Source organism: Amphiura filiformis, chromosome 2, assembly GCF_039555335.1.
Source record: "Amphiura filiformis chromosome 2, Afil_fr2py, whole genome shotgun sequence".
NCBI classification, from domain to species: Eukaryota; Metazoa; Echinodermata; class Ophiuroidea; order Amphilepidida; family Amphiuridae; genus Amphiura; species Amphiura filiformis.
In genome coordinates, this window is record NC_092629.1 from 11,224,107 (window position 1) to 11,249,303 (window position 25,197).

At 37.3% G+C, this 25,197-nt stretch overlaps 1 protein-coding gene across 1 annotated transcript in view; it reads left to right on the plus strand.

Moving 5' to 3' along the window:
• The window catches only part of LOC140145879 (uncharacterized), a 42,869-nt gene extending 22,526 nt beyond the window's left edge, over nt 1-20,343 (plus strand). Inside the window, exons 10-13 of the mRNA XM_072167576.1 lie at nt 4,043-4,162; nt 6,977-7,090; nt 14,366-14,464; nt 17,290-20,343. Of these exons, the coding sequence (XP_072023677.1) occupies nt 4,043-4,162; nt 6,977-7,090; nt 14,366-14,464; nt 17,290-17,303 (347 nt within the window). The 3' untranslated portion in view covers nt 17,304-20,343. The remainder of the gene's footprint in view (nt 1-4,042; nt 4,163-6,976; nt 7,091-14,365; nt 14,465-17,289) is intronic.
• The last annotated feature ends 4,854 nt before the right edge of the window (nt 20,344-25,197 follow it).

Sequence of the window (25,197 nt, forward strand, 5' to 3'; positions counted from 1 at the left end):
CAGACAAACACATGCCGAATTGTCTGAAAAGGAAACTTTTCAATCAATGCATCTTACCTGCCATAACATATGGAAGTGAAACTTGGACATTAAACAAAGATATGGAAAGGAAACTTCAGACTACACAACGAAGTATGGAAAGGATGATGCTGGGGTATACAAGGAGAGACCGGAAAAGAACAGCTGGATTAGGGAACAAACAAGAGTAAAGGATGTGTTAACAACAGTAAAAAGAATTAAATGGAGGTGGGCTGGACATCTGAGTAGGATAACAGATGAAAGATGGAGTCAGCTCACAACAGAGTGGCAACTGTTATATGGAGTAAGGAAAAGAGGAAGACCTCGAGCTAGATGGAGAGATGAGCTGGTCAGCTACCTGGCAACAACAGCCTGGACAGGAATTGCAGGAGACAGGAGAAATTGGCAGAATTTTGGAGAGGCTTTTACCCAGCAGTGAGATGATATGGGCTGATGATGATGATGATGATGATGATGATATCTCGGTATAATGTTGAGCGTCTTCAAAGACTCCAAAACCGTGCTGCGCGACTCATTTTCTGTGTTGGTAGGCGCACCAGCTCTTCACCACTTTTACGCGAGCTGCATTGGTTGCCGGTCAAGCAGAGAATCGAGTTTAAGATCTTGCTGCATGTGTACAATGGCGTGAATAGTTAAGGCCTACATATCTCTCCGATATTTTATCACATTATAATTGCAAACGTACGGGTTTAAGATCTTCCCAAGACAAGACCCGTCTCAGGGTTCCATTCAATCGTCGCGTCATTGGTGATAATTCGTTTTCCTTCTTAGGTCCCAAACTTTGGAACGCTCTCCCCATTTTTATTCGTAATGCCCCCAATGTTCAGTCATTCAAGAAAATGCTTAAAACGCATTTGTTTCCAAAAGAGTAGCCACCCTAATGGTATGTTTCTTGTTGTGGTTTACAATGCTTTTCAGAAATATTGCTGTGCTTTTTATATTTTTAAAGCTCTTTTGAAATAATTATTGTATATTTTACATTGTTTGTATTCTATTTTTTGCCTTTAACATGTTTACTTGTGTATTATATTATCTATTGTGCAATGTTGTTTTTAATATTGTAAGGCGCTTTTTTTGGTTTTTGTTTTTTGAAACAAATTCATCAGGTGTGTAATCAACAAATAAAGAGAGTTTTTCTTTTGTCAAAACCAATTTGAAGAAAACTTACTAGTTTATCTTGCTGACAGTTTCGTCAGTGAGCCACTGACTTTATCAAAGCTTGGTGTTGTTGTGATGATCCAACAGCTGATGACTGGCGGGAAGTTATGTCACTTCCGGTAGTGATGTTAGTCTTGCTAGCAGTCTTCAGAAGTGGATCGTACACGTGACTAAGATTGTAGTGAAGGACATGTTGAGTCATGAGAAAACGTATTAAGTTTTGAAAAAAGATCCCACTAGTAAATACAAGAAAGAACTTATGTCCATCCTCACTAGCCTACGTGATAAATCAAAGATCACACAAGCGCAGTATGATCACCTGAGACCCTCGGGGGAAGTTATTCCCAGATTGTACGCCACGCCAAAGGTCCACAAACCGAATAATCCGTTAAGACCTATCGTCGATTATACGGGTAGCTTAGGTTATAACACGTCCAGAGCCCTGGCTGATATCATTAATCCCATTGTAGGCACTACCGAACATCATGTCAAAAATTCGTATGATTTAGCGGAAGAATTATGTGGGGTTATGATCGAAAACATTGAGCAATTCATCTCACATGATGTTGTATCCCTATTTACGAATGTGCCTATAGACGAATGCCTTGCCATAATCCGTGACAGACTCGAAAAAGATCCGGATCTGAAAAACGCACGCTGTTAGAGGTCGAAGATATTATTTTTTTAATGAAGTTTGTTCTGACTACCACCTACTTCACTTTCCGGGGCACCATCTACAAACAAAAATTTGGTGCAGCGATGGGGTCACCGGTCAGTCCCCTCACAGCGAACATCTTCATGGAATGGTTAGAACAGCGCGCCATCCTTACTGCCCCCCTACAGTGTAAACCCCGCCTCTGGAAACGCTATGTTGACGACGTTTTAGAAATAGTTCAAAAAGACTCAGCTGAAACATTGACAGAACATCTGAACCAGGTCGACACTACCTCTAGAGCTCTCTAGCATAAAGTTCACGTATGAGGAAGAACAGGACCACCAAATTCCCTTTTTGGACACCCTCATAATCCGCAAACTCATCATGGTCTACAGAAAAAAGACCACGTCCCATCACCCTCTTCATCAGAAAATGGGAATTGTGCGCATGTTACCTGATAGGAAAGACATATTAGTTACGGAGGAGGACGATAAAGTCAAAGAGGAGGAACACATACGACAGGCTCTAGCTGAGTGTGGTTATCCCAAGTGGACAATTGATAAAGTCAAGAATCAAATGGAAGCCAAACAACAAGAAAAGTCAAAGAAAAGTAAGAGCACAACATCTGAACAAAAAAGTAAAGGTCTGGTGGTGTTACCTTACGTAGCGGGAGTGTCGGAAAGAATAAGTAGAACTCTCAAAAAACACGACATCGCGACCGCTATGAGACCCCATACCACGATCAGAAAAATGGTGGTCCATCCGAAAGATAAACAAGATCCGGTTAAAACACCTAATTGTGTTCATGAAGTTCCCTGCGGTAGCTGTGAGCTAACTTATGTTGGTGAAACTAAAAGAACTTTCGGCACGAGTCTGGATGAACACAGGAGGGAGGCGGAGAAAGCAAGTCAACAAAAGTATACAAGGTCAAAGTGGAAAGAATCAGAGAGCCAATTTAAGAACTCAGCCATAAGCGATCACGTAGCCAGGGCTAATCATATTATCAACTGGGGGGAGTCCAAAATCTTAGAGAGGGAGAGTGATAGGAAAGCCAGATGGATTAAAGAATCAATACAGATCAGAAAGAGGGCGAGGAGTAATGAACAGAGACGAGGGGTCTACAATCTTAGTCACGTGTACGATCCACTTCTGAAGACTGCTAGCAAGACTAACATCGCTACCGGAAGTGACATAACTTCTCGCCAGTCATCAGCTGTTGGATCATCACAACAACACCAAGCTTTGATAAAGTCAGTGGCTCACTGACGAAACTGTCAGCAAGAAAAACTAGTAAGTTTTCTTCAAATTGGTTTTGACAAAAGAAAAACTCTCTTTAGCTTTGGTCTTTATTGAAAAGGCACCTAATAAATGTCTTTTAATAATAATAATAATAATAATAATAATAATAATAATAATAATAATAATAATAATAATAATAATAATAAAGAATTGAATTCAGGGCACTTTTTAGCACACCCACTTCACATAATAATGGAACCACTTCACTCCCAGCAAACCGACTTGAAGTGAAGTGGATGTCCTAAAAGTGAAGTGATTACCTTTGTTAACTGAAGTGGTGTCCTAAGAAGTGCCCTAAATTCAATTATTTAGTGACCTAACTTCACCTAAGTTGAATTGAGGCATAAAGGAGTGAAGAGATAATTCCCCATGTAGTAGGGGATTTATCTTAGGTTGATTTTTCCTTCTTAGGACCTTTTTAGTTTGCAGTGTATGGAGGATCATATTTAGGGACCGTTCACAAACACAAAGGGGGGGGGGGCTGATGAAAAAAGGGGGGCCCTGAAATTTTTTGACCCTCCCAAGGGGGGGCCTGAAATTTTGAGGTCTGAAAAGGGGGGGCGAAAATTTTCGCGATGAAATTTGTTTGCATCAGGCCCCCCTTACAAGTGTTTGTGAACGGTCCCTTATCATCTTTATAAGAAAAGTATTAAATGAAAAGAACACCAACAAATCGTGGGGTCGGCGGTGAAATCCAGTGGCGTAGCGTGGGTCATCATTATGGGAGGGGTACACTGACCATGATTGGGTGGCACTGGGTCTGATAGGGGTGGGGCGGCTCACAGACTGTTTTCGGCAATTTTCATTCTCTAAATTTTGCAATCGATTGGGGTGAAATCCATCGTCGATCTCTTTAATTTACATGTAAATCTTTTCTGTTACTTGGTATAGATGCTGATGAATGTGCCAGCCAGCCATGTCTTAATGGCGGGGAGTGTCTTGACAAGATCAATGGATTTACATGCAAGTGTAGACGTGGTTTCACTGGAAAGACGTGTAATATCAAATCAGGTGAGTGATGTATATACAGCCGTTTCTAAACGGGCGCGCGCCCCCGGGTGTCAAAATAAAGGGAAGAGAAATTGGAGAAAAAAGAAAAGAGAAACGTCTATGTACACGTGATTTTGACGAAATTAATCTCATATTTGAGACTGAGACTGACAAGAGAACATTCCTGTTTAGGGGGCTAAGGCCTGCAATGATCTTTCCCGAAACATCAAAAATCCCCTTCCTGTCAATGCAAATGTCTTCAAAAACAGATATACTAACTTGCAATACTTTCTCTTTTATACAGCATATTGTAAATGTAATAATCATGTGTTATTTTAATTCTTGTAGCTAGTGTATAATGTGTATAATTTATATGGTATTAATTTTATGACTTTTATGTATATTTTTAAATACTTTTAAACACATGTTTGTGTTGTATCCTGGGCAGCAAGGGAGAACAGTGCTGGTCACTGATTGCATGTCCCAGGTTCAAGAAAGAATAAATAAATACATAAATAAATAAATAAATAAATAAATAAATAAATAAATAAATAAATAAATAAATAAATAAATAAATAAATAAATAAATAAATAAATAAATAAATAAATAGCGCTTACAAATTGATATGGGGGTACCGACCATGCTAAGCTAGATAACTTAGCGGTTCTGACCTTGCTTTACGCCACTGTCGACCGGTACGGGGTTCGAGCCCCTGTCCCAGCAAACACAAAACGTTTTCGACATCATTCGCAAAAGGTTATAAAAGGTTGTCAGAAAACGTTAAAATGTCAGGTTATATAAAGGGTATAAAACGTTTTCATAACATTAAAAAACATTTTTTGATATCTACTGATATTTTAACATGTTATTTAAGGGCTGGGGTATGAACGTTTGGACAGTATTTATTGTGGGACATTAGAGCACATCAGACATATCGAATTACATTCTGAATACGAAGAATGTCCTTCTGATATCAAATAATTTTGATTTTTTGAAATTCGCAATGTAATACACATTTTATTGCAAATGATTAAAAATTGATATTTTTAATATTTAACAGTACTCGAAGTAAACTTTATAAATCTGATGATTTATACTAAATTTTTTTCCCAAAACACACAAAAAAAATTAGGTCTTTTTGGGAAAAAAATCCATATCTTCAATATGAAAGGTCAAAATTTTCAATTGATCATGGGCTTTTCCTCCCAGCTACATACACTTTAAGAATATATCATTAGATTTATAAAATTTACTTCGAGGACTGTTATATATCAAAAATGTGAAAAATATCAAATTTTAATAATTTGTCATAAAATTTGTATTATATCGTGAATTTAAAAAATGAAAATTATTTGATATCACAAAGACATTCTTCGTATTCAGAATGCAATTTGATATGTCTGATGTACTCTCATGTCCCACAAAAAATACTGTCGAAACGCTCAAAACGCTCATTCCAGATCCCTTAAGTGTTAACAAAATATTTGGCAAAAAATGTTTGCAAAAATGGTTTACAATAACATTTTGAAAACATTTGAAAAATATTGTTATAGTGTGTTTTCATACAAAACATTTTAATACGTTTTCATGACCTTTGTATAACCCGACATTTTAATGTTGTTAAAACGTTTTTACCTAAACCAAAAGCCAAAATATAACTTATTTAAAACGTTTTTGTGTTTGCTGGGGTTGTACACAGACGACTTTACGTGCAGTTAGTTTCCAGTCCATGCTTGCTCCTTGCTTGCCCCAGATCTCCTTCTGCTTTTAAAATTGGGGTTTTACCTGAGTATATCAATCTGCCTTGTCTGCCGTATTGAATAGGTATTGACTGAAGAATAGCGCTTGTGCCTTGAAGTATTGCAGTGGGTGATACAATATCTATTCTATTCCGACCCTGTCGGTTCATTTGCTTTGTTTATTGACACATTATTTTGCTTGGTATAAAACTATTCCAAAATATATTGGTGGATCTAAAATTCACATTTTCTCTCCCCCTAGCTTAGAACTATACGACATACATTGAAATTGGGCAAATGAAACATGTTTTTGATGGGTTTTTCACTCTAATTGAGTATTAACCCTAACATAGGCCTATATCTGAACCCCGAAACTCCCAAACTGTTTTTTAAGCCTCCCACGTAACCCTAAAGCCTAAGGGAGAGGGAGAGAATAAGGTAGAGGGAAGCAGGAAAGAAGAAGAAAACATTTGCTTTTCTTTTCAATCCGGTTTGGAACCACCGGCCCCTGTGGGATAGCAAGGCTGTGTACATTTTTGTAGCATTTAGGGCACATGGTTAATGCAGCTTGGCGTATATTTCCGGCAAATGTATTAATAAGGGGGCTGTCATTTTCTTCGGAAGGGGGGGCATAGAATTTTAACACCCAAAATAGGGGGGGGTTATAGAAATATTAAGGGCTGGTGACTCAAAATTTTCGCGCACTTCGCGCGCATTCTTTTCATTTAACAACCAAAATGTTCGCACAATCTTTCATTATATAATGCAAATTTTTTACGCGCTCCCCACCCCTTCTTTAGACACACAATCCCAATTTTAACGCACTCCACACACTTTCTTCACTCTAAAGTTTTGGTGCGCTCCTCGCCTTTGTTCCGGCTATGAATAATTTGTCTTGAGTCTGTGTAGGCGGAAGGGGGGGGGTCATAAAAATTTTAGCCCACGATAGGGGGGTGCGTAAAATGGTTTACTCCGGTCACCGACATATTCATGACCCCCCCCCCCCCTGCCGAAGAAAATGACATCCAATAAGGACTGAAACAATAATACAGGATCATATACATTGTACTCTATTTTTTTAATCGAATATTTCAGGGTCACGTGTTTGCCCATCACGATATTTTACCTGTAACAATGGACGGTGTATCAAGGCGAGTAGGGCCTGTGATGGACGGAACCACTGCGGCGATGGCAGCGATGAATTGAACTGTAAGAATCCATTTAATTTTTAAAAGCACATCCGGGAAGTATATTTCTGTAAATTGTGTCAAATCCTTTAATTTTCCAATTACCTTTTTACAAGCTCCGTGTCAATATATTTGTGTCTTTAGTTTGAATTCCATTTCAAAATCAAAATCAAACTAAATTCATTGGGACCATCTATAGTTTAGTAAAGATGTAATTAAATAACTTAAAATATACGATTTCCTAGCAATTTAATTTTTTTTTATTATACTCAAAATGCTGAAATAATACTAGTAATAATTATCGGGAAGGGTTTCTGTACATTTTGAGCTGAAATAATTAAGCAAAGTAAAGGAAACCCTGCTGGTTATTTTGGCCGTTTAACATACATAGGATATAACCTACAAATCTATTAGAGTCATGCGGTAGCATGACCAGCAAGTTTTTAAAATAAACGACTGATAAAGAAGAATAAACAGATGCACCGCAAGACTATATTTACACGGAACAAAACGCTATTGTTCTATGATATTTTTCGCTGGGTACAAAATATATCTAAAACCATGCTAAATCTTATTTACTGTCCAAAGTGTCATATTTTAATAACTCATTATTTCAAAAAGTTACACCAATCTTACAGTCAATGCGATTGTTTGATAATAACCAAACATTCTTACTTTATTTAACGCGGTACTTCATAGCCAAAATAAGTGGCAAATCATAGCTAATCATACTGATATCCACAATCTTTCGTCATTGCTACAGCCATACATGGCTGTCACTGTCGCACCACTTTTTCAGATTCACTTTCAAATATACCCTAGCATTTTCCTGGATACCCTACATACAAATTCTGGATCCCATTCGCTAACAAATCAAGTTTTTCACAATTCTTTTATTCTTTCCGGACCACAGCATACATTCATATTAATAAATACGCCACTTTCACACCTCGCTGTATCGGGATGTCCCTGTGGCGAAGCGGTTAAGGCCATGGACTTCTAATCCGTTTATGAATTTTTGCTCAAGTTCGAAACTTCTCACCACTTTTTTTAAAATGTTTTATTAACCAATTTATTGTCATAAATCAAGAATAACACCATTTCGAACATCCATTGCTATTGTGATATTATATTTTTTTTCATCAAACAAGCATGTTTGATTTTTTATTCACATTTAGGCCTAGGCCTAGGGCCTACTTTCACCATCCAGATGTTTTCACCATACCTAACTATCATGACATCTTCGTCATTTAAAACCCATTTATCAGTGTCTCTGTTCACAGCTCAGACTGAAATTATATTTGGAATAAATATTATAAATTGTCACAAATTAATAATCACAAATCGCGAAAGATCGCAAACAACTGCCGCTGCATATTGATATTGAGAACCACAAACCGCGAAATTTGGATATCCAACTAGATTGCTTTGTAAGGCTACAAAGAATCACACACCACGGAATATGGATATCCAACAAGCTTAAACTATAAATTAAGCTATCGATAGAGGGCAGGGCTTAAAGGGAAAATATAATCACAAACAGCGGAAGATCGCCAACAACCGCCGCTTAATAGGGATACCCAACTACAAAGAACCACAAACCGCGAAATTTGGATATCCAACCAGATTGCCCGCAGGCCTATCGATTATAAAGAACCACAAACCGCGAAATATGGATATCTAACAAATTAAGACTTCAAACCGCGAAAGATCGCCAACAACTGCCGCTCAATATTAATATCCAACTATATTGCCCCGCAGGGCTATAAAGAACCACAAATCGCGAAATTTGGATATGCAACTATTGCCCCACAGGGCTTCAAAGAACCACAAACCACGAAATATGGATATCCAACAAGCTTAAACTATAAATTAGCTCCCGATAGAGGGCAGGGCTTGATGACAAAAATTAAAACCACAAACCACGAAAGATCGCCGATAACCGCCGCTTAATAGGGATATTCAACTAGATTGCCCCGCAGGGCTATAAGAAACCACAAACCGCGAAATTTGGATCTGCAACTAGATTTCCCCACATGGCTACAAAGAACCACAAACCAAGAAATATGGATATCCAACAAGCTTAAACTATAAATTAGGGCCTACTTTCCCCATCCAGATGTTTTCACCATACCTAACTATCATGACATCTTCGTCATTTAAAACCCATTTATCAGTGTCTCTGTTCACAGCTCAGACTGAAATTATATTTGGAATAAATATTATAAATTGTCACAAATTAATAATCACAAATCGCGAAAGATCGCAAACAACTGCCGCTGCATATTGATATTGAGAACCACAAACCGCGAAATTTGGATATCCAACTAGATTGCTTTGTAAGGCTACAAAGAATCACACACCACGGAATATGGATATCCAACAAGCTTAAACTATAAATTAAGCTATCGATAGAGGGCAGGGCTTAAAGGGAAAATATAATCACAAACAGCGGAAGATCGCCAACAACTGCCGCTTAATAGGGATACCCAACTAGATTGCCCCGCAGGGCTACAAAGAACCACAAACCGCAAAATTTGGATATCCAACCAGATTGCCCGCAGGCCTATCGATTATAAAGAACCACAAACCGCGAAATATGGATATCTAACAAATTAAGACTTCAAACCGCGAAAGATCGCCAACAACTGCCGCTCAATATTAATATCCAACTATATTGCGTAAAGAACCACAAATCGCGAAATTTGGATATGCAACTATTGCCCCACAGGGCTTCAAAGAACCACAAACCACGAAATATGGATATCCAACAAGCTTAAACTATAAATTAGCTCCCGATAGAGGGCAGGGCTTGATGACAAAAATTAAAACCACAAACCACGAATGATCGCCGATAACCGCCGCTTAATAGGGATATTCAACTAGATTGCCCCGCAGGGCTATAAGAAACCACAAACCGCGAAATTTGGATCTGCAAATAGATTTCCCCACATGGCTACAAAGAACCACAAACCAAGAAATATGGATATCCAACAACCTTAAACTATAAATTAGCTCCCGATAGATGGCAAGGCTTGATGAAAACCACAAACCACGAAAGATCGCCGACAACAGCCGCTTAATAGGAATATCCAACTAGGTTGCCCCGAAGGGCTACAAAGAACCAAAAACCGCGAAATTCGGATAGCCAAGTATATTGCCCCGCAAATCTACAAAGAACCACAAACATTAAAACACGATTATCTTGCCTAGTCGGGGCATTTAGACGCTTATGCGCATTTACCAGTTCCGACTTGAAGTAGGCCTAAATCGGACTTACTCTCTGTGTCTCTTTGGCATTGTCAACATTGGGTGCGTGTTGTTCATATTTACATTTTCTTTACATATTTACGTTGCCTTGAATAATTAAAGTATATTAAAATGTATATTGATCATTGTGTACGCCTCTTAACATTACAGTCACGCGTGACGAGCAAGATTTAAACGACTGATAAAGTTTTGTTTAATTATTTATTGTCATGAATGAAGAATAGCAACTTCAAACATCTATTTTTCGTTTTATTCGTTTTATGGAGCACTTCGTAACCTGATGACTTTCCAAGCTTGGAGCTGCTTGGCTTCATTCATAAAAAGAAAAGAAATCTACCAAAAAAACGTTGGCAACGTAAAGAAATCAGCAAGTTTAAAAAAAACCCACCTCGGCTCACTTTTTGAAACTTGGTCCCATTTTGAATACCAACAGCAAATCAGTGCTTTTATTTTATTTCAACAGAATACAGCGTTTCCAACTAGATTACAAGCCTACTTGTTATTCGTATAATTCACTCCTTAATCATGATTATTATAAAACAAAACACAATAGGATATTGGTTTACCATGCAAGAACAAGATAATAACCTTTCAGGTCGTTCCAGAAAGCTTACACATTAATATCGCATCTGCACATTAAAGATACATAACACTTCTGGAATGTTTTAGATTTATATAAATATGATAAAGTTTAAATCAGTACCTTTTACAAATGGGACCAAGTTTCAAAAAGTGAGCCGAGGTGGGTTTTTTAAACTTGCTGATTTCTTTACGTTGACAACGTAAAGAAATCAGCAAGTTTAAAAACCCCACCTCGGCTCACTTTTTGAAACTTGGTCCCATTTGTAAAAGGTATTAATTTAAACTTCATCATATTTATATAAATTTAAAACATTTCAGAAGTGTAGTAGGCTTGTAATCTTGTTGGAAACGCTGTATTCTGTTGAAATAAAATAAAAACACTGATTTCCTGTTGGTATTCAAAATGGGACCAAGTTTCAAAAAGTGAGCCGAGGTGGTTTTTTTTAAACTTGCTGATTTCTTTACGTTGTCAACGTTTTTTTGGTAGATTTACCTATTTACCTGGCATCCCGATTCCATGCTCGCTCTCGCAGGTTTTCTCCGGGATCTCCGGTTTCCTCCTGCTTTCAAAAAATCGGTGATTAGTTGTTTGGTTATCAAAAACTTCCTTCACCCAATGGAATTTGGGGAGCTGCACATATAATTGGTGGATGTTACAATCTAAGTGCGGATAGGTCTGAGCCTGAGGTTCGGCTGCAACTGGCCTAGATGATGCGATCTGATTGTGATGATTCACCATGGCAGCGAAATTACAGCGCTTTGAATCCTTCAAGATCTATCTGGAAAAAGGCGCTATATAAATCCGAAATTTATTATTATTTATACAAACACAACAAGTTTGGCTGATTCCATTTAGGTGCAAGTTGGGACATGTGTAAACATTACAAATATGCCAAAAAATCAGGTTTGAAAAAATTTAAACGAATTTCATATTATAAGATCGTTAGTATAGTCAAAAACCTCAATTCCGTGACCATTCTCTGGCTAGTAAGGTTTGACGATTGATTTGACTTCTATGGACTATTTAGAAAAAAATTAGCCCACATGTCCCTCGTGAAAATCCCAGCATTTTTCGCTAGAGGCCAAAATCCAAAATGGCCACCGCCACCATTTTGAAAAATTAAGTTTTGAACCAGAGCACCTATAATCATGTAGAAAGACACTTTTTCGGGTATGTCGAGCACAAGGATTCCGATTCTGACATTAGTTTGACATTACGGCATCATTTTCACCCAGAAATCCAAGATGGTGGCCGGCACTATCTTGAAAAATTTAGTTTTGAAGCAGAGGACCTAAAATCGTGTACAAATACACTTTTTTGGATAAGTCGACCACAAGGATTTCAAATCTGACATTACTTTAACATTACGACCTCAATTTTACCCAGAAATCCAAGATGGTGGCCGCCGGCGCCATCTTGAAAAAATAAGTATTGAACCAGAGTACCTAAAATCGTGTACAAAGACACTTTTTCGGGTAAGTCGACCCCAAGAAATCCGAATCTGACATTAATTTGACGTTATAACATAATTTTTGCCCAGAAATCCAAGATGCCCCCCCCCCCCATTTGGTAGAGCGTAAATGTAATTTTTGAGTGGGAGCACCTAGGATCATGAATTAACTCCCTTTTTTGGCTAATTATGAAATAGTAATGGCTATGGAAGCAGGTATATCATTTCAGCTTTATATGGGGTTAACGTCCCTTATCTGGGGTTTAGATTGCTCTATCTGCGGTTTACGTCCCTTATATCTATGGATAAGGCTCATCTGGGGTTTAAATGCCTTATCTGGGGTTTACGCTCCTTATCTGATGGAAGGCGCCTTATCCGGGGGTTAGACTGCTTTATCTGGTCTTACGTCTCTTAGCTGAGGTTAAGGCGCCTTATATGGGGTTTAGATACCTTATCCGGGGTTTAGTGTTATCCTAGGTTTACGTCCCTCATCTGAAGTTAAGGCGCCTTATCTGGGGTTTAGATGACTTATCTGGGGTTTACATTCCTTATCTGGGGTTAAAGCGCCTTATCTGGGGTTTAGACTGCCTTATTTGGGGTTTACTTTTCTTATCTTAGGTTTCTGTTCCTTATTTAGGGTTAAGGCGCCTTATTTGGAGTTGGGACTGCTTTATCTGAGGTCTACGTCCCTTATCTGGGGTTACGGCGCCTTATCTGGGGTTTAGACTGCCATATCTGAATTTACGTCTCTTATCTGGGGTTAAGGCGCCTTACCTTGGGTTTAGATGCCTTATCTGAGGCTTACGACCCTTATCTAGAGTTAAGGCACCTTATGTGGGGTTTAGATGCCTTATCTGGGGTTTATGTTCCTTATTTAGTGTTAGGCGCTTTATCTGGGGTCTACGTCCCTTATCTGGGGTTACGGCGCATTATCTGGGGTTTAGATGCCTTATCTGGGTTTAGACTGCGATATGCTAAGGTTAAGGCATCTTAGCCACAGGTAAGGAACGTAAACCCCGGAGAAGGCCGTCTAAACCAGAGATAAGGCGCCTTATCCCTAGCTAAGGGATGTAAACCCAAGATAAGGCAGTTTAACCCCCAGATAAGGGACATAAACCCAGATAAGGCGGAAATGACGCACTTATGCTTCTGCTCCCATTCAAAAGTTACGTTTCGCTCTACCGAATGGGGGTCATCTTGGATTTCTGGGCAAATATGTCATAACGTCAAACTAACGTCAGAATCCTTGGGGTGGACTTGCCCAAAAAAGTGTCTTTGTACACGATTTAAGGTACTCTGGCCCAAAACTTATTTTTTTAAGATGGCGCCGGTGGCCGCCATCTTGGATTTCTGGCTAAAATTGGTGTGGTAATGTCAAAGTAATGTCAGATTTGAAATCCTTGTTGTTGACGTATCCGAAAAAGTGTCTTTGTACACGATTTCTTAAATTCTGGGTGATGCCGTAATGTCAAACTAATGTCAAAATCGGATTCCTTGTGCTCGATATACCTGAAAAAGTGTCTTTGTACATGATTATAGGTGCTCTGGCTCAAAACTTAATTTTTCAAACTGGCGGCGGCGGCCATTTTGGATTTTGGCCTCTAGCGAAAAATGCCGGGATTTTTGCGAGGGACATGGGGGCTAATTTTTTCTAAATAGTTCATAGAACTCAAATCAATCGTCAAACCTTACTAGTCAGAGATTGGTCACGGAATTGAGGTTTTTGACTATACTATGTACATTATGGCTTTAAGTGTTCTCATTGTTTTCATAAAAAAATCCAAATTTTGAAATATTCCCCAAATATCAAAAGCTATCTCAAGAACCACTGAACCAACACTAGGCTTGTTTGTACTCATATTAATGCATTTTTTTCATATTTACAATTTCAAACAAATTAAAACTTGCCGTCTGCAGTCGACACCCGCGCGGAGAGAAATCAAAACAATAACAGAAGATTCATAATAATTACATTTAATTTCATTTAATAATAGGCGAGTGTGAGTACTACTGCCACAACGGTCGGTGTATTCCAGAACGCTATGTCTGTGATGGCATCAATAACTGTGGCGATTGGACAGATGAAAATCAATGTAAGTAGTAAGGTAAATAAAATATAGGCTATTACCGAATTAATTATGTATTAATACCGTATTGTAGAGTACATAGTGCAGTTATGTTGCACAGCAAACATGATTCGACCTTTGCAGCACTTAAACCTGGTTAACAGGAAATTACACCAGGAAAATCAATCGATAAAGTACAGTCTATCCTCCACATTGAATGGTGGACTGCAGTTATGCCCAAATATGGCACTTGCCAATCAACAATCACCCACTTGAAATCCCCTGACTCGCTGCACTGACCAAAGTTATGGGAGCTGTTTTTGCTGTTATCTGTCATTTACATATCAGGGAAGTACGAACATTTGCAGATGCCCCACCTACTCAGTTTTTAGCCTACATATCGTCGGTCGCAACACATAGTGGCGTAGAGTGATTTTCCAAACTTTCCGTTTCACATAGTGGCGTATAGCTTTAGAGCTAACTATTATCCTATAACAGTTATTCCTTGTTAACTATTAAAGACACAGTTTAATAGTTTGAACCTTAAACTTCAATTTCAAATGGAATCGGGCCACTGAGAGATAACAGTGGAGAAGTATAGACCCTGTTACTAGTAGCATATCCTTCAAAAACGGTTTGCTCGGAAACGTATTTTGTCCTTCACGTACGCCACTATGTGTTGCGACCGACGATATAATCCCTCATTTCAAATATATAGTTTTGGTTTCTCTTTTGTTCAGAAACCACAAATCAAGGGATTAAAAAGTAGAGCTGATCTGATCTGCAATCATAACACTATTATGCTGGGAGGACACAGTATATTGTATATAACCAGAAGTATACAATAGCCTATTGTGCTAACATAATTATTATCATGATTGATATCGGAAATCTATCCCGCGGACGACAGTTGATGCTCTCTGTCGAAGGTAGGTGGCATATTACACTCACGAGTTCTAGGCCTAGAAATCATAATATACATGCGCGTATACTGAAGGATGGGGTGGGGTGGGGAATTTGTTTGTTTGTATGAAACATAAACGATGCATGGAGATGATTTGATTATGAATTAGTTTATTATCCCCGGAAGCACAACCCATACCTCTTTAAGAGGGGGCTCCTCCTATATAACCACCTCTTTCCTAAATTACCCCTTTCCCCCTCCTCCTCCCCTACATTCGATATCTTCATCTCGAGCTCTCCTCCCCCCTCTCTTTCCCTTCCAATGCTCTCGCTCATATGTTTCTCTCTCTCCGGCCCATATCCCCTTGCCCTCCAACCACCCCCCCCCCACACACACACACACAACCCAATCTTCTCCCTCTATCTTCTACTTTTGCAGTAAAAATTGCTTCAGTAAAAGCCATTAGGTTATTAGAGGTCATATAATGGCCTTCCATCGATTCTGGTACATGGGATTAAGGACATGAATCGATTTTGTTTATAGCACCTATACAATTACAGTAGGGGCCCTTTTGTAATGACGAATGCAAATATTTCGATGGTCTATATATTTTCACAGTGAAATCAGCTTAGGCTATTTCGTAGTCTCAAGCCAATGCTTTGAAACTAAATCAATGCTTTCAAATGTAGACTGTTTTGTTCGACTTCTCTGCTCGTGAATATTGCACTGCGAAATTTAAACATTTCTTTTGTATACTTAGATCAGGTAACTCGAAAATCCTGTAATTTTATTCGTCACACCACTTATAAGAAACTGAAACCAAAACCGAAACTACCTGTCACAAATGTTTAGTTTTAAACAAAAGGTAGAAACAAAGAGTTCGATATCTTGTGATTCAAGTGGTTAGGCAGGACAATAGGAAACCACGTGACCAAAACCAAAACCAAAACTAAAACTATATATTTGAAATGAGGCAATGTATACATTATTCGTGATTGACAGCAAGTACAAAAAATATCCGTCAAGTGGTTTAGCTTTAATGTCCTTCGGAAGAGAGCTGTCTAGAAGTGAGTGATTGTCACTAAAAGTTGCATTCGATTTACACAGGGAATTTTTCAGGCATGTCGTGCCCTTCCTTACTAAAACACCAAAGTGCGAATATTTCCAAATATCTAAATTAGCTAAAAATTTAGGACATGTTAAAAAACTATCTAGAAATTCAGAGAGTACAAACAATATTGGCCGGTTATATTTTACACAGTGACGTTAACTAGGCAATGGCCTATACCTCTAACATACACTGTTTGTAGAGGTCACACATCAATGGTGAGAGCACTGTGTATTGTGTATAGGAAAATGAACAGTAACTGCAGTATGAGCAACATTGCTTTGACAAATTTGGCACAATCCTTGCGGGTCACTTGCTCAAACATACCAATATTAGCCATTTGTGTAATCCAAGAATCCGAGGTCACAGTTTATACAGGGATCAAAAGTCGAAATTGTTCAAATGTTGTTTGATTTCAAAATTACTCTGCTCATAAGGAATCAGAAGATATTTCGCTGTCATAGTGCACGTTAGTAATCATTGGTAGCTATTGATTACTGGTTCAAGCCTTGGCTCATACATCTGTTCCGAATTATGATATGCCACAGGTTTCGTGTTGTGAAAATTTCGATCAGTGGTTCGCAACAAAGAAAGTAAGTGTGTAGCAACGGCCATATTCTAACGCCAGCGATATTATTAACAATTGTTGCAGGTCAACATTTGACGTATGACCTATACAAGGGCCAAAACAGAAAACATCTTCCGATTTTGATGAAATAATCGATCAATAGATTTGCTTACTCCTCTCCATTAACAGGACAGTATACATACATAGAATCAACCTACTAGTTAATTGTTTAATTAATTACTTCTGTTTACTAACTGTTCTTTTTTTCATAGGCGGCTCGCCATAGATATCGATGTCCGGTATATATAACAAATGGCCCGGCAAGCTGGTGAAATGATATTCAAACAACACGACCTGCAGATTGGTGTATCGTCACAACCAAGACGGTTATTTTGTCTGTTGATATTTTTAATTGTAGCATATATGGTCGAGGCCAATACTTGTATATTAAATACTGGATTGGTGTATCGTCACAACCAAGACGGTTATTTTGTCTGTTGATATTTTTAATTGTAGCATATATGGTCGAGGCCAATACTTGTATATTAAATAATAAGGCTAAACAAAAAAATTGTTATGTCTCAAAGCCCACGGCAGTTTCAAAAACGAATGCGAAATGCGTTTTAAAGATTTTCATTTATTTATTTATTTTTTTAAAGATTTTTTAAAACTTAATTTTGAATCAAGATGTCATTTTCGAGTGTTCAAAAGTACACATTATAAAATTGTGGTTGTTTTACACAACTGAAGTACACATTGTGTTATACTTAAATAATGCGAGTATCGATTCAATAAGTTTTCTTCCAAATTTGTCTCAGAGTTTCATGATTTTACGGCAAAAATCTAAAAAAAATTTAAAAAGAAAAGAAAAGGAACTAAAAAAAAAGAGAAAAGAATTTGCCGTTTCAGCTGATATAGACGCGCTAAGAAAAATGAAAGCGCGCGGCGGCTTTGAGACCTAACATTTTTTGTTTAGCCTAATTGAAAGTTGGAATTAAAGGGTATAAGGGGCATAAAAGAACATGATCTACGGGCGGTTGGTGGATTCCCAAGTGCGGTGGATCCCCGGAATCAATCTGTCAGGATTAAATTTTGTTTCTATTTTTCTTGAAGTGCTAAATGATCATATCAATTTGTAAGCGTTCTTTAGCAAAGTCATAGTTCATTGAATTTACAACCGAATAACAACCGTATGACCATGATGACAAAACAGGCGAAAATAGTAACTTTTTGCAAAAGATTTGCAATTTAAAGAGAATTGGCCATTGCTCATTAAAATGAAGCTTGTATATGGACAATATAAGTGTGCTCTTTCATTTAATGACATAAAAGTTGAACAATATTGTAAGGAACACTTGAGGTTTTGACTTTTAAAACCTGCATTTTGGTCAAAAATTGTGCTGGGATAGGTAATTTTCAACAGATTTACCACATTCACCCTGCTATAAACATTGAATTGCGTTATCTGTTGACCTAATGAAAAAAAGGTGTTTTTAGGGGAAGTGTTAGCTTTCGTTCGATATGAAAAAAATTCTGATCGGATGAAGGGAACACACGAGGTTTTGACAAAAACCAATCACAAATACCTATTTTCCACTAGATCTCACACTGTTCTTATGATGCTATGCACTCAACCGTATAGTATAAAACAGACTGCGTAGAGGCTAGACTCACTGTTCTTGAAAATATCTGTGTGCTCGGGTGTATCGAGGTGGAAACTGGGCGTAGATGCATTTTTAAGAGAATCGTTTTTGAAGTCAAACCTTTTCATATGGGTCCAATAAAATCACTGAAAGTCCGAAAAATATGACTATTCTTAGTATAAACATATTTTCTGATTGTCTGATTTTTAAAAAACTTCATTTCAGCCAAATACGGTTGTTTTTTGTCGTCGCGTAACGGGAGAATTTTATTAAAATCTATATAGATTGTTACATATAGCTATAGATATAATAATAGATAAGTCCCAAAGCCCCATAATTTCCTAGGATTAGTGTTCATGTACAAAACTAGGCCAGTATTAATGAATTTAACAAAAACTAAATTTGCATCAATGGAAAGATCAGGGACCCCTCTTGGTTTGGAACACGCTGCCAAATCAAATGAACGCTCTGCGTGTTAGCCATAGACTTTAACATAATAAAAATTCCTTTAAAAAGGAAATGGGCGTACCAAAGAAAACTGTCAATGATTTAGGGTATTTAAATGTTTAACATAAGTAATGGGAATAATGGTATGAATGACTGAACTGGGACACCCCCACACACAAAAGAACTTAAGGGTTGGGGTATGAGCGTTTGGATATTATTTTTGGTGGGACATGAGAGCACATCAGACATAAGGAGTTGCATTCTGAATACTAAGAATGTCGTTATTATATCAAATAATTTTGATATTCGCGATATATTTTACATTGTATGGCAAATAATTAAAAATCGATATTGTTTATAAGGCTACTTAACAGTTGTCGAAGTAAACTTTTTATATCTAAGTGATGTAATTAAAGTGTATGTAGCTGGTACGAAAAGCCAAGGATGATTGAAACCTTTGACCTTTTCGTATTGAAGATATGGTTTTTGTCCCCAAAACCAAAAAAGAAGCAAGTCTTTTTTTTGGGAAAAAAGTATATGAAAGGTCAAAATGTTCAAATGATTGCTTAAAAACTGAAAGTTTACTTTGAGGATTGTTGAAAACATATGGGTTGTAATAATAAGACTGACATAGGGTTGTTATGCAAAACAGACCAACAAAAACCGGACAATACTTGTGTAAAGTGAGAGGTCTATTCGTAATATGCATTTTGCGTGTGAAAAAGACCGTTTTATATTTGGATAATGTGGATATGCTGCAGAGTAACGCATCATGTTGATATCTGCATGAAGTCTAAAAATGTGTGAAACTAAGAATGAGGCGTCGTAAGAATGACAACGAATTTTATAACAATTAAGTTTGTTAGAAAAATGACTTTATTACATACAGAAGACGAATACAAAAAGAAGTAAAGTAATGGCATAAGGTACGAATATAGCCTATATGGGGCCTATACTACGGACGATAAATTTTAACAATGCTTATAATCACGATATTTAGTGAATTTATAGTGTACAACACATATTGTAAGTTTGAAACATAAAACAACATTTTTTGTGATGTTGTGACAGCAGCATAATACGTGTTCCTTAGTAAGGGACCGATCGTTATTTACGGCAGGGGGGATGGGCGTTTTGGAAAAAATATCGACAAAAAATTTCGCGTTCCCCCTCGCGTCCGCTCAAAATTTTCGCGTTCCCCTTGTTTTCCCAATTTTCTCCATTTAAAATTTAACAATCCCCTCCTGGTTCAACTAAAATTTCAGGTTCCCCCTAAAGACCAAAAAAAAAAATTCGTGTTCCCCTAAATTTTCCCATTCCCCCTCTGTCATAAATAACGATCGCTCCCTAATATATTAATAACTTTGATAGCATACAGGGGTACAAGAAATGATCAACAATGAAGTTGGTAAATTTTGATAGGCAATATAGGTGAATACGGTACTTACATAAGTGTAAAACTGCGCATAAAAATGATAAGTGCAAGTGCATGTTATGTTACTACTGTCATGAGCAAAGAAACAGTGATTAAAATGCACAGTGTAGTGATAATTTAATTTGTAGGTCTATTGCCATTTGGTCTAATACCATTTCGTCTAATTCCCGCTTAGTCTATATTCGATTGGTCTATTACCAGAAAGGCTAATTGCCACTTAGTCTAATAATCATATAGTCTAATGTCCATTTAGTCTAATATTGTTTGGTCTAATAACCGGTATGTCTACTAACCATATAGTCTAATAACCATTTGGTCTAATATTTTTGAATAACCATTTGGTCTAATAACCGTTTGGTCTGAAAACCATTAGGTCTAATACTCGCATGGTCTAATAACCAGTTAGTCTAATATCATTTCGTCTATTTATTAATAAACTAAATGCATGTAAGACTAAATGGTGTGTAGACCAAATGGGTATTAGACCAAATGGCTATTAGACCTATTGGTTATAGACCAAATGAGTATTAGACTAAATGGTTATTAGACTTAATGGTTTTAGACTTATTGGTTATTAGACTAAATGGTTATCGGACCAAATGGTTATCGGACCAAATGGTTAAAGGACCAAATGATTATTGGACGTAGGGGATATAGACCTAATGGGTTTAGACAAAATGGGTGTAGACAAAATGGATATTAGACCAAATGGTATTAGACCAAATGGCAAATCCCCAATTTGTATACCTAGTTATTTACAAAACATATAATAATAATTTACAAAAGAGAACGTGTGAGATATTTACGTGCTACTACATTATAAAAATAAAAGGATATGGGGTTGCGCATGTTGTTTGTTGTTGTTGTTGATGTTATCCAATAATACAGTGTATTATTGTTTTGCATTCGTGTGAATTTGGGTAAAAGGTGATTTTGGCCTTGAGTCACGACTGGCGAATGTAAAGTCTGCAGCCAGCGACGAGAAAATAGATGAATTTTTTTCCCAGTCTCACTGAATTACCCCCTTTTTTGTAAGAATTTCCTCAGACTCGCGGAAAGACCCCTTTGGGAGGGGGAGGGGGCTTCTGACTGAAAGACTTCCCTGTTTCGGTGTCTAGGCTCTCACCGAAAGACCCCTAGTTTTGAACTGCTGTCCGCACATCCCCGTCACTTCCAAAGTCGAGTGCCCCCCCCCCCCGGTGAAAGGTTAATGTTTATAATTATTCCTTGGAATTCTCAGATTACATCATATATTTTGAAAGTAGTAATTGGCTATTAATATAATGGGATTTTTTCATAATAATATTTGGTATATTTACATATGTAAACACTATGCACTATTCTACAGTTTGCAGTGTTGTGGTCTAGTTAGTGTACTTACAGTTCATATGTCTTCAAAAGAAGGAAATTGCGAATCAGAAATATTTTATGTAGTCAATGTACTACTATCCAGTAATATCGGAGAAGATCTAGAATACGCCAAAGTGCGTACTTTTTCCAAGAAAGGAATTTATATTATATTCTTCTGTCGATTTGATGAAGTCTGGTTTATGAAACAACACATCTATCAATATTAGTGGAAACATGGGGATCCAAGGCAAACATGTTTTCCTAAAGAAAATGTGTGAGCAAGGTGAAAATAGCACCATTTTGGAAATACTGTAGTCAACTGTGCGAGGATATTATGCAAAGGATACAAAAGTCTTTAATGGACTTCGCTGAACAGTGATCTTCGCAGTATACGCGAAGCTAGCCAGAACATTGTAATTGAACATTATAATCAACAAGAAGAAGACTGCTGGTTATAAAGTACTGATTAGTTAAAATTGTGATTGAGTGATAATTGTATGTGCATTTATTGTTCATGCATCAATCATATTTTACCTTTGATTAAAGACTTAGACTATGTTAACTATATATGTGACCGTCCACGGCGAATGAGCCGTAAACTCCTACCCCGGTCAATTTTGTTTTATTTCGTGTTTAAAAATAAACATCATAAACTTAAAAATGGTATATCATTTGACTTCAAACGATATCCAGAAGCGGGGTTATGGTTTGTTAAACTTTGCTCCTTCAACAAAATTATAGCTTTTACGTTTTTACATGTGTCTCTTTTTCCACATTGCTGGCAATATATATCAAACAGTCATAATTGGCGGTCATTTCAAATCATCCCCAAGTCAACGAGGTTTAAGAAAGTTCTCTCATTGTTAATTGTTGGTTATGCATACCTGTACAAAATACAATGCCTGGTAACCCACCACTTGAACAGGATTTAGCAAAAGCAAACAAAGACCAGAGCTATTAAAAGTTCTATAGCCGGCCATCTAAGGTAGAAGCTTATTATCCACTTCAACAATAGGATTATTGATTAGTTTTTGACTATCAAAATAAGACGGATGTCGGGCCAGCTTAAGTTATCGATGAATACGACCTTCGTACACATTTTACACCGTAACACAGAATACAATTTAGGGAATTTACGGCTCGTTTGTGCTGCCGGGTCACATATGTTAACTCAATCAAAGTGTATTATTGTTTTGCATTCGTGTGAATTTGGGTAAAAGGTGATTTTGGCCTTGAGTCACGACTGGCGAATGTAAAGTCTGCAGCCAGCGACGAGAGAAAAGCCTGTTGACTATTTAATTCCATCAGTCCATAAGCTTCTGTCTACCTCTTTTACGATTGCCTTTTATGTGACCTCTTCGACGATTGCCCTTGCATAATTATCTTTTTAGTTTTGTCACCATCTCGTCTAGAAATGTGGCCAAAATACTGCAATTTGAAGTGCAGAGACAACCTTTTCAATCAGTTTACCAACAAAGGCCAGATTGGAGACAGGCCGGTAGTTCGAGAGCTGCTGTTTGTCAAGGGACACCTTTTTTAGCACAGGCGTGATGGTAGCCCTACGTAGTTCAGCAGGAAAGCAGCCAGCTTATTGTGAACGGTGTTATGAAGCACTTTTGATATAATGGTTAAATGATGCCCAGGGAAATGATGTTATACTTTAAACCATCATGCATATCATGAATAAAATCTTCAATCTTCATTTACAATAATACTATAGTGCATGTATGCAGTTAATAGTATGCCTAGCTTGTGGGCCCGATTTCCTTGGTGAGCTCCCACCAAAGGCAGTGCACTCACTGTTCATTTAGAGCAAGTACGTGCCAGTTTATAAATTGAGCCAAATCTCTGCAAGTCAAAGTTACAAAATTTAAATGGTAAAAAATGTTTGTTGGCTTTGGGCATGAGAGTATTGTATTTCTGTCATTACTTTGCTGTCATATCCCAAGATCCAATAACATTAATACTACTGGTAAGAGTCAATAAACTGAGAACTCGGCCATTGTGATGTAAAACAGCAATGAGATGCCTTGTTACATACTAAACAGAGGGTAAATGTCTCTGCTATATCTCCTGGCCTCCATGCACTTCCAAGCAAATAATTGACAACCTAGTGTACAGGAGACAGCATATTACCTCTTAACAGTATCTTTCTCACATATATAATTCACGCTTCAATCAAGTTTTACAAACAGGATATGATTAGAACTGCTGAAATGCTGAAATTTGCCTAATAAAGAACGGTCCAATAGCTCCATTATTCGAGAAAATAGAAAAAATTTGATTAGATCCTTACAATGGATCAACTTTCTACTTTCCAACAAAAAATAAAAATTATTCATGTGGTGTTCGTTTGTATCTTTTTTTGACCTGGCAACACTTATAGTTTTGCCCTTTTGAAAAAGTGACAATTTTGACCTATTTTTGAGGCGCAAAAAAACTATTGGCCATGACTCTCAGAATATTGTAATTGTGGTTGTGAACAAAGCAGATCATGCCCCATTCAAAATTGATATAAATGGCTTGGGGGATTATATCAGTAAAGCGGAGTGTTGCCAGAAAATAACACAGTTATTGAAAAAGGCTAAATTTGACATGGAGTGTTTTTCCCCCTGTATTTAAGTAATGCTAAACATTTTTTTTTATGTTTGTGCATCATGTTATCTCACAATTGAATGTTTTTGATCAAGATATTAAATATTAAACGAATTCAATTTGTATTTTGATATTTAAAATGTTGCCAGTATTCAAAAACTGCGTTTTAAGGTATTTTAGTCAAATAACTACATATTTGAAAGTCTAACACCAAATGATAAAAGTATCATCACTTGGACTATACGTTTTAATATTGATGTAGCAGGCCTTACGTCATTCAACAATAAGCTATGGCAACTGCAGTGTTGCCATAAAATAAGCAAATTTAGTACTTGGTCACATTTTTTAAGTTGGTACCCCATTGGTGCACATTTGGAAATTTGGTTGAAATCACCTCCTTTTGCACCTTTTTGGTTATATCTCAAATGTAGTTCAAGAAAAGTATGCAAACCCATACATTTCTGGAAATCTTATGCTTCAAAGATGGCCATTATACAGGGTGTCCCAGAAAAAATTACCGGGCGAACAAATTTAAACGTAAGTCGAGAAATAGACATTAGAATCCAAAAATCTAAACATCAGCATGTAGCCCATCTTATGCTACATCTTATACGCCAATTTGGCTGGAATCGGTTGAGTGATCGCGAAGAAATGAGCGATTACATAACGCATGTGTCAATTCACTTCATTCCAAGTTTGAAAGAAAGACC